Source organism: Ctenocephalides felis, unplaced genomic scaffold (genome assembly GCF_003426905.1).
Source record: "Ctenocephalides felis isolate EL2017-DRISC unplaced genomic scaffold, ASM342690v1 CF-g0.4_SCAFFOLD_00845, whole genome shotgun sequence".
NCBI classification, from domain to species: Eukaryota; Metazoa; Arthropoda; class Insecta; order Siphonaptera; family Pulicidae; genus Ctenocephalides; species Ctenocephalides felis.
This window is the reverse complement of record NW_020536999.1, coordinates 42,435,154-42,445,136: the sequence shown is the minus strand read 5'-3', so window position 1 is coordinate 42,445,136 and position 9,983 is coordinate 42,435,154. Positions and strand designations below refer to the sequence as shown.

Sequence of the window (9,983 nt, the reverse complement as noted above, 5' to 3'; positions counted from 1 at the left end):
TGGGCTAATATCTCTAAAAAAAACGAGACCACCGGCTGCCTATCTAAAAAAAAAAAAAAAACGAGCCCACCCATCAAACATTTGGTTCCGACGCCACTGTCTCACACTATTGGTGTTGGAGTTTAACTCAGCCTTTAAATTGCCCTTCGGCCGTATTATATTTATGTACAGAAAGTATAATGTTTATATTTCAAAACTAATATAATAATGTTCTCGAACAAATGCTAATATATTCGCTGAAAATGTTTAGATCGCTTGCTTACATAAGTTTGTTAGTAAAAATCAGCAATCTCTGAAATTATCGGTTTTAATTTTTTTATTTTGAGTTGTATATTAAAATTTCAAAATAAAAATTTTGACAGTAGCAGTGAAATAAATTCATTTAATCTACTTACATGTTGGTTACTATTAATACCAATAACAATAACAGATTCCAATATTTTTATATGTTTTGTATCATTATTTTTTATTTTTCATAATTGATAAAAGATGTCATAAATTTTTATCATATTTGGGTAACTGAACGTGGAATTTTTGACATTTTATTAATACAAACGCAATTTTATTATTTGTTTTTTAATAATGATAAAATTATATACAATTATGTCAATTAATAAAATTATTTAGCCGGATGTGTTGTATATTTTTATAACGCAACTTAGTTTTAATTTCTATTTTTTATATTACCATGTCATTGTCATTAATTTGCTACTAATAAAACAAATTCAAATACAAGTCAACTGCTCGATATTCGGAACGTTGAAGATTTACAATCACCGGGTTTACTAGTACAACAACTTTTCTTTTACTCTGTCTAATTTAAGTTAGAAATATTATCTAAAATTTATCTTTTATATTTTATTTTATTTTCAATTGATTTTCAAAAAGCTTTAAATCTGGTAATCATAATACAAATTTAACAAAATCAAGGGCTGAGTAAGACTATTTGAGCCTTTAAAAAATTTAACGTCATACTACTACGTCCAAGAATGCCTTGAACTGACAATCTCAAATATTTATTTCAAAAAAATTAACGTCAACATGTATTGTCCAAGACAAAAAAAAATTAAAAAAGTTGATAAAGAAACTCAAACGTCTTTAATATGTTATCCGCATTTTCTCACACCCACTACATATTCCAGGTATCGAGAAAGTTTAATATTATTTGTGTTTTTCTTGATGTGTGTAAGAACGTCACTTTGCAATTTTTTTCATTAAAAATGCTTCTAAAAATATTAATAATTGTTATTTTTATTCGTCAAGCTGAATTCGTGCTTTTCGGCTTTATTTTTATCATTTGTTGTTTGTTTGTCATTATCCAATTGCACATTATAATGAAAAAGATATAATAAAAAAAAATAGTACATGACAGTTTTTGAATTATTAATATTGAACAAACAAATAAATTAAACACGGCGCCTACGACGCTATGTCTTATGGTAGTTAGCTTATAACATGTTTGAAAAATTGTTACAATAGAGTAATTCAAGAGGAAGAAATACAGACGACAATTTCCGCTGCACCTTCGTTATCCATGACTAGAATCGTTCCAAGCTTAGAATATATAAATCCGGATATTTTTGAAACAAGTACCATTCGGCATATTTCTGAGAATGAACCTTATCCTGCTGAAGAGCCTCCTCCACCAGAACCTCAACGTTCTGAGCCTAGTACTTTTTCCGAAGAAGTAGCAAGCTAATTGAATCATTTTCATCAATGATAAGATATTGTGATTTTTACAGTCATTTTAAGAAGTAAAAAATAAATGATATAGTCCAAAAACGTTTTTAAGTAATGCACAAGTGTTTTGAAATCTCGTTTTATTATTAGTTTTTAATACGGTGTATATTTTTTTGCAACATAATTTCTCTTAAGATCTTTCGATCAAATGAAAAGAACATGACTTGTATATAAGTTCTAAAAATATTTGCTTTATTTTACTAAATTCATATAAACAAAAACATCTTTGGGCTTCTACTCATAAACAACGCTTCCATCGGCTTCCTGTCTGCATATTACACTATCTAAGCTTATTGTTTGGTCACTCGGACATACAGAAAGCGTGCTGATGCTAGAAGAATCATCTAAATTGTGTCTATTTGTATGCAAAGTGAAATCTCTTTTAGAATGTGGTGTTCTCCACGAACAACCTTTTCAGTATTATACCTGCGAGAATGTTTAGTTGCCTCTCTCTGCCGTGTGCGATTATCTAGAAAATAACTTATAGTTGAGCTAAAAAACGCTTCTTTCCTGGTACTATTTTCTTTGTACGGAGTTATTGGTCTTGGAATAGTATGACGTGAAGAATAGCTCATGCCGTCAAGTGTTACGGACACAATTGGCCTAGGAGGAAGAGCTGCAGGCTTTGAATGTTTTGTACAGCCCATAAATTGCTTTACTGCATTGCTTCTGGTATTAGACGGTTTTGCGTGAAATTGTTGTACTACCACAGGTTTTCTATGCATACTATTTTTTTTCCAAATTGTATTGCAAGATTTTTCATTTCTTTGCATCGCCATCGCTGAGAAACTTGTACAGACACTACAACTAGGATATTTTCGGATATGATCTGGCCAAGAACGTTTAGGTTCTGGTTCTCCAAATGCTTCAGGGCGTCTGAAAATTGTGGATAATATAGCTGATCTTTTAACTTCTTCAGGAATTTTATTAGTGACATCTATCCACCCGTATACCTGAAAATACAACGTACTCTATTTTGAATATAAGATAATTCATCGTGCAAAGGAGCAAATTCGCGTTGAAATTGTCGACGAACTTGTGACATAGTGCGAACGCAACGTTGTAAATTATGCTCTCTATAATACATTGACTGCGCCAAATATTTTGGTTCAAACACAGATGAACCATCACCAAAGTTGCCAGAAGTGCGATCACTACCGCCGGCATTAATCGGTGGTATTTTTAAGGTCGCTGAATCACTCATTGGGTATTCTAAATAATGATTTTTTTTATGATTACTTATTTTAGATTGCATTGATATTGTATCATCATCACTTTTGTTATCGACATTATCATTTTGGTTGTTAACGTTGATTAAAGTTTCAGATACAGATATTGGACTGATTTCACCAGGTTGTTCCGCAATTTTTTCTATATCTGAGCAATATTTTTGTGTTTGTTTACCTTCACTATTGAGTGATGTTCCATCTTTAATAAAATGAAGGGTCATTTCATGTTGCTTTTGGTTTCGCATGTCCATATGAGTGAAAATTTCAGTTGCCTTCTGCTTTGTGGAGTCACCTGCGCTATTACAACTAATAATAGTTCTGCTCGCAGCTGGGCCTACTTGCATAGGTACGACGGTAATACTTAACTGCATATTAGAATTTACTGGTATTATGACTGAATTACTGGTTTTGATGGATGAAGCAGTTTTAATTCGAGTCACAAGCGGTTGCACTGCTTCAGTCTGAACTCCAATATTGCTCATGCATCTCCACGTTTGCGGTTTGTACTCCTCTTGTTTTTCATTATCTTCACTCGTACCCAATTCGGAATAAATCGACTCTTCTTCTTCTATAACAGTTGCAGTGAAATGTGGAAAAGGTTTCTTATGATTTTCTGCGTCGTATTTTTGTTCTACCGCATCCGGTTTTAAATCATTCATGGCTTTTTGAAGCATTTCGAATGGATCTCTGTCTAAATTCATTTCACTGATTCTTATGTCGTCGTTGCCATCGCCAATACCTAAGTTTTCCTCGGGATTTCTTAGATCGCTGTTTTCATCGGGTGGTTTCAGCAGCAATTCTCTGCTGAATCGAAGCATTGAAGCCAGATCGGTCGGGCGATGTTGGACTCCGTGCCTGTGCCGAGGACAACTAGACGCGGCGCACCTCACGTCGCACTTCACTGACCGACTCATACGAGTAACCGACTCATTCATTTTTTCTTTTATTTCCAATAATCGCTTATGGGATTCAATTTTATCTACTGTCAATTTGTTTGACCGTTTCTTAGACTTATTTGCGTCTTCCATGTCAGAATAAGCGTTCAAAATTAGTTAACACTCAAGTTAATTTGAATATTTTTTTTTGATATGTGTAAATATCATTGTTACTAATTCTGTGAAGCAACAAAATATAAATGTTTCATTAGATTGAATTTAAAAGCATTTTTAAAATATAAACATCAAAAGCTTACTCACTTATTGTTGTACGTTGCATGAAATGTTCCGAAGTCAATAATTACTTTGTATTGACTACTTTAAATATAACTTTTAATTTAGATTTTTCCACTGAAAAAGAAATGTCAAATATAATGATTTTGTTTGTGTTCAAAAATCAAGCCTGCCTGCGATTGAATCACAAATATTTGGCTGATCATTTTTATAAAATAATTTAATGAAATAGAAATCATTATGTAGAAACACAGATTATTCATGATTATTATGCATTCTTCTAAAAATCATTTATTTTATATGTGCTTCGTCAATAGCAAAATACATCATTTTTAACATAAAACAATTGCGTCAGCCTTATAATTTACAACAGATTTGACATCAAAATTATAAAATGTAAAATAAAAAATAAGTGTATATGAATATAGAGGGCAAAGACACATTAACTCAAAATGGAACTTCAATAGCACCTAAAATACATCAAATATTATTCAAAAATATCTAAGTTATCGCAGATTATAAAGGTAGTTATTATATTGCACTTCGATGCTTATATTTGTTGATCTTATTTTATCTCAATTGTTCTAAAGTTTCTTTTAAAAAAAATTCAAATATTTATTATTTCTGTAGCAATACATCAACATGGAGTCGTGTTCTTCATTGGATTGCGACCCGCAAAGCATTGGATATCCAAATATAAAATGCAATCCGGGCGCATCTTCATGTCCAGGTAGAGATAAATGTGGAAAATCGAATAGAAAATGCTACTGCACTACGACACTTTTTCCTAAACAAGATCCAATCAAAAAAGCTCGCAGAACTTTTGAAAAAGAATTGCTACCTATCAATAATAATTTATCAGACCTTCAGAACAAGGTAATTGCTTGAATTGTTTAGAGCATTTATTGAATATAAATATATTTTAGAATATTTATTGACTTATATCTGGCATTTTATTCTAATTGAATAGCTTATTGGATTAGGAAACATTTCTAATACATTTTTTAATTTAATATATTAATGACATCATCCCTGAAGCACTACTTAAAATATTTATTAGACTATTTTTATAACTGTAATATTTTTTTAACTGTTAATAATATTTTTATATTACAATTGAAATATGTGCAGTTTCAATGACTACCTTCTATGTAATTACACAATGAAGACATAATTTATTAATATAATTCTCTGCTCTACGGTGTGAGGACTATTTTATTTTAACTTTGTGTTATATACCTTCATCTCATTGATTATATATGTGCAAATATTTATGTTAAAAAATCTGATTTCATTCACAACACGATCAATTAAAAATGAATATTAGGTGTAACAGACATAGAGTATCCTAAAAACTATATATATACCATTTTTACATACGATATTCTTAATAATAATATAAAAAATTCAATAGGTGAGATCAATGTACATTAATGAAATGAATGATTGCATATGCGGTGCTTTTATTCCTGATAATCCTTTTCCTGATCCAATGCAAACCTGCACGTGCGCAAAGTTTCTTGGACAACAATCGACCGATAAAAGAACTTGCGTATGCCAAGGTAATTGAAATAAAATATTCATTAATGCCTAATACATTTCACTTTTGAATTTAGTTAATTAATTTAAACCAAAGAACCAAAATGTTTCTATTATCAATAAGGCGACTTTGAAAGGCCTTGTACTACAACATCCTTGTAAAATAACTGGTGTTTCAGAGGAATCGCTGCCTACTTTTTCATCAAAAAGTTCAAAAATGACATACTCTTCATTTGTCGATGAAAATCAAGGTGCCCCATGTGTGTGCGTAGGAGATGTCCCATTCGCAAGATCAGGAAAATCAACTAAAGGCAAATCAAGACGTTCCGCAAAAAGATCGAGGTCAAGATCTAAGGGTAAATCGGAGAAGGTAAAACGTTTTTTTTCTTATTTGTTTGTGGAGCAATTTTATGAAATATTTTTCAGAATAATAGTGCATTAGATTAGACTACAAATTCATCTGAATAGAAAACAAATCGAACTAATTTGACCACTAATAACTGTAAATGTGTGCTTTTTCCTATTTTTTCATCACATCACCAATTGTTGTATATAAAATATGTCTTAAAATGAAAAATACTATATTTTCTATTTAAATTATTTAACTAGATATGAATATTAATATGTTTTTATTCACTATGTTTTCAATATATATTTACGTTCTTTATAGAGCCATAGAACTTCAAAAAAAGGGAAATCCAAAAAGTCTCATAAAAGTTCTTCCAGAAAGAAAACATTACAGGTTGGTTTTAAGAATAAATAAATCATGTATTTTTATATTTATCATAATATTTAACATTTTAATTTATTAATTTTAAATCATATTTATTCTTTATCCTCTCCAGGCGGAAGTCGAAGAGACTCCAGAAAGCAAACTGCCTCCTTTAACGGCAAGTCAACAAGAATTAATGTGCCGGTATCTATAGACTATTTTTATACATTTATTATTTCTGCTTACAAAATATTTTAATTTAACTGGTAAAATATTCTACAGACGCTTGCTAGCATTAGCCCGCAACATGTTTTACAAAGGACCAATTTCTCACTACCTAAATCAAAATAGTCCTGTATATTATAATAACATTTGTGATTGTCCTTCCATGGACGCATTGGCAGATCCAAGAGATAAAAATCCCAAAAAAGAAGTTTGTGCATTGACAACAACTGATTTTCCATTAAGACCTGGGCAGGCAGTGGTGAGCAACTATTGTAAACAAAAATCTTGATATGTTTAGAGTAAACTTTTCTTACTAATTAAATACTATTATTTAATATTTACTGCTCTTATCATTTTTGTTCATCATTATTGATCATTTTTACTCATTTCAGACAACAGACCCAGATGATCCAGCTTTATTTGAAGAAATTAAATCTCAACCAGTAAGAAGATCAAAAACAAAAGAACCTAAACCGAAACACAAATCTCGAAAATCTAAAAATCCTTCGGTTATTAAACTGAAATTACGCTTGAAGAAAAGTAAATCCGGCACGAGACGCCTGAAAAGATCTAAGTCAAGACGTTCTTCGAGGCATTCAAAGTAAACCTAACAATAATAACCATTCTGTAGAATTCAAAAAAATATTTTGTTAAATTTGAATTTTATGATAATGTTTTTATTTATGAAGCTAAATAATTGTAGTAACGATTATTATTTAACTAGATCATCATATAATACTGGTAGTACTACAAATAGTTCAAGATCTTCGCGTAGCAGCAGTAAAGTTGGCGGATGCAGAAGAAAGAAGTACAAAGACAAAGGCCGTGCTAAAAGATCAAGCAGAAGCCGCAGTTCTCACAGTGGACGAAATAGAGGTAAATGTACATCATAATAAATAATTTATATGCTTATATAATACATATACTTTTTTGCAGAATCTCGATCGAGTTTTTCTGGAGGTTCCAGTTGTGGTCGCAACCGTAATGATGGCCAATATAGATAAAAAATCATTTATTGTACTAATCAATGTATGTTAAAAATGAAACACAAATTGCAAAATTGTTTAATAGATTTTTCAAAGGTAGGTGCTTGCTTATTTTTCAAAATCATCATATCGAAATTTTTAACAAGATATTTACAAATAAAAATTAAGATAAACAATACAAAATAAAAATTAATATGTTCAGTTGAATGCAATAACCAAGAACAAATAGTTTTTTACGAGTTTATTTTATAAAAAATTGAAAATTGACATACGAGTTAAGTTCACTAAATACACCTATTCCTACAGTACTCGTTTTACACATTTTCGATCCAGTTTTTGGAAATAATTTATTTTTTAACAAAACTTATTAATCTTGCATTTACACAAAATTATAAACACTAAGGCACTAAGCCATAATTTGCTTATATATACAATAACATTTTTTTTTTTCATCAAAATGAAAAAATAATGTTCCTTCTTATTCATTAAATTAATTTGCTTATATATACAATAACATTTTTTTTTTCATCAAAATGAAAAAATAATGTTCATTCTTATTCACTTAAATGAATTTTTAATTTTAATTTTTATCAATAAAGAAAATGCAAAATTCAGTTTTTTTTTATATTTGTTTAGTCATCGAAATAAAATAATATTTTCATTATTTATTGAATATGTTTGATATTAAATATATTTATATTTATTTTTTATTTAATGTTATTCACCATATTACAAACTGACAAAAACGGCTCCTCTACAGAGTGATATAGAGAAGATAGTGATATAGAGATATATTTTCCATATGAGTGAATTTTTCAAATTATATCTTCTGCGTAAAACAGAATAGGTGGATATTGTAAATTTATTAAATTATATGTAAATTTAAATTTTAAATATTAGATTTTGCAGTCTGACGAATATCCAATAATTTACCAAATTGACATATAGACTAGTCTTTATCCATTTTGTATAGCTAATTTTATTTTACAAGTTACATCTTCAACAGTCGTATTACTTGCTAATATAGTTTTATTTCTTGATCTTGAACCCTAAAAAATAAAAATATTTATATTTACCTCCGCACTTTAATGATATTTGGAATAGATATTTCATTAGACTAACCCTTTCAAGTGATATATCAGTTTTTCTTAAATTTAGTATTGAAGCCAGATATTTTATTAGCTCGGTATTTGCATCTCCATCAACTGGTGGCGCATTTATTTGTACCCCAATACCATCTACAGAAATGTCTTAAAATAAAAAATAGAGAACATATACAATTATTATTTGATATTGCAGTTCAATCATAAAATTTTCATCCAAAAATCAAAAGACAATTTAGCAATTGTTGATGTAGTAAGTTTTGTTAAATAACTATTAAAACAATTAAAGAATATAATTGTTAATTTGTTAATTAGTTCTTGAATGATTGGTTAAAAACTAAATATACTTGCAATGAATTTTTCAGGATTATGAACAAAATATGTAATAAGTTTTGGTAAATTTTAAGAACATTTATATTGATTTTAAGTACTCTACATTCTACAAGTTATCTAATAATACCAGTGTCAAGTTACTAAATGCTTAATTTTAAAATATGTTAGAAACTTAAACAAAATTATTACAATTCGCACCAGTTATGCAATTCAATTTAGCTCCAGGTTTTGCTAACACCTTAATACAAACATTGCCAGTTTTAGAAAGTGATATTGGGGAAGGTTCTTCTGTATTTTCCTTAACCTATAAAAATAAATAGAATTATTAGACTTTAGAATAAAACTTGCAGAAATAATTTCTTACATTTATAGCTTTTGTTTTGCTTTTACTTTTTTTTGACATATTTGAAATGTATTTTGAATATGTAGTTTTTAAAGTTCTCAATCTCACAGAAATAAATAATTTATCCATAAAGTAAGCAAAAAATATCACAGAAAACTAAAAAGGTTAATTATTTTGGAAAAATTGTATTGAATGTTTTACATGTTTGACAGATATCCTAGCAACTCGCCGTTTATAAATATATTCGGTTGTCCGTTTTTCTTTTCTTAACGAATAGGTCGTTTTATAAAAACGACGTAGAGAAATTAAACGGTCGATACAGGTCGATATGTCATGTCTACGACACGCAACTACTTAATGTTAAATATATAGTTAATAGTACAATTCGTATTTACAATTTACTTAAGAACTGCAAGATGATTCTTCTTTACATTTTGAGGTAAAACTCATTAAAAGAGGTTGGTCCGGGAGGTACATCCATGTTTACTTATCTATGCTTAAATGCTGTATGTATATACAAAAACAATGTACCAGTCTATATAAATGTTACTGTGTTCTATGCTCTATGTTTTATTTCGGTTGTAAATATTTTTAAAATAAACCA

General features: G+C 29.2%; 2 protein-coding genes across 2 annotated transcripts in view; one reads left to right on the top strand and one right to left on the bottom strand.

Annotated features, from left to right (window-relative positions):
* The window catches only part of LOC113383523 (protein disulfide-isomerase A5-like), a 3,535-nt gene extending 1,836 nt beyond the window's left edge, over positions 1-1,699 (top strand). Inside the window, exon 4 of the mRNA XM_026621786.1 lies at positions 1,480-1,699. Coding sequence (XP_026477571.1) covers positions 1,480-1,699 — 220 coding nt within the window. The remainder of the gene's footprint in view (positions 1-1,479) is intronic.
* A 6,789-nt stretch (positions 1,700-8,488) lies between these two features.
* On the bottom strand, positions 8,489-9,512 carry LOC113373950 (UPF0235 protein C15orf40 homolog). The gene is made up of 4 exons (XM_026614217.1): positions 9,401-9,512; positions 9,235-9,340; positions 8,723-8,850; positions 8,489-8,649 (listed from the first exon to the last, which is right to left on the bottom strand). Exons 1-4 carry the CDS (start codon positions 9,506-9,508, stop codon positions 8,557-8,559), a joined length of 435 nt encoding a protein of 144 aa, XP_026470002.1. The 5' UTR covers positions 9,509-9,512; the 3' UTR covers positions 8,489-8,556.
* Between the last annotated feature and the right edge of the window lie 471 nt (positions 9,513-9,983).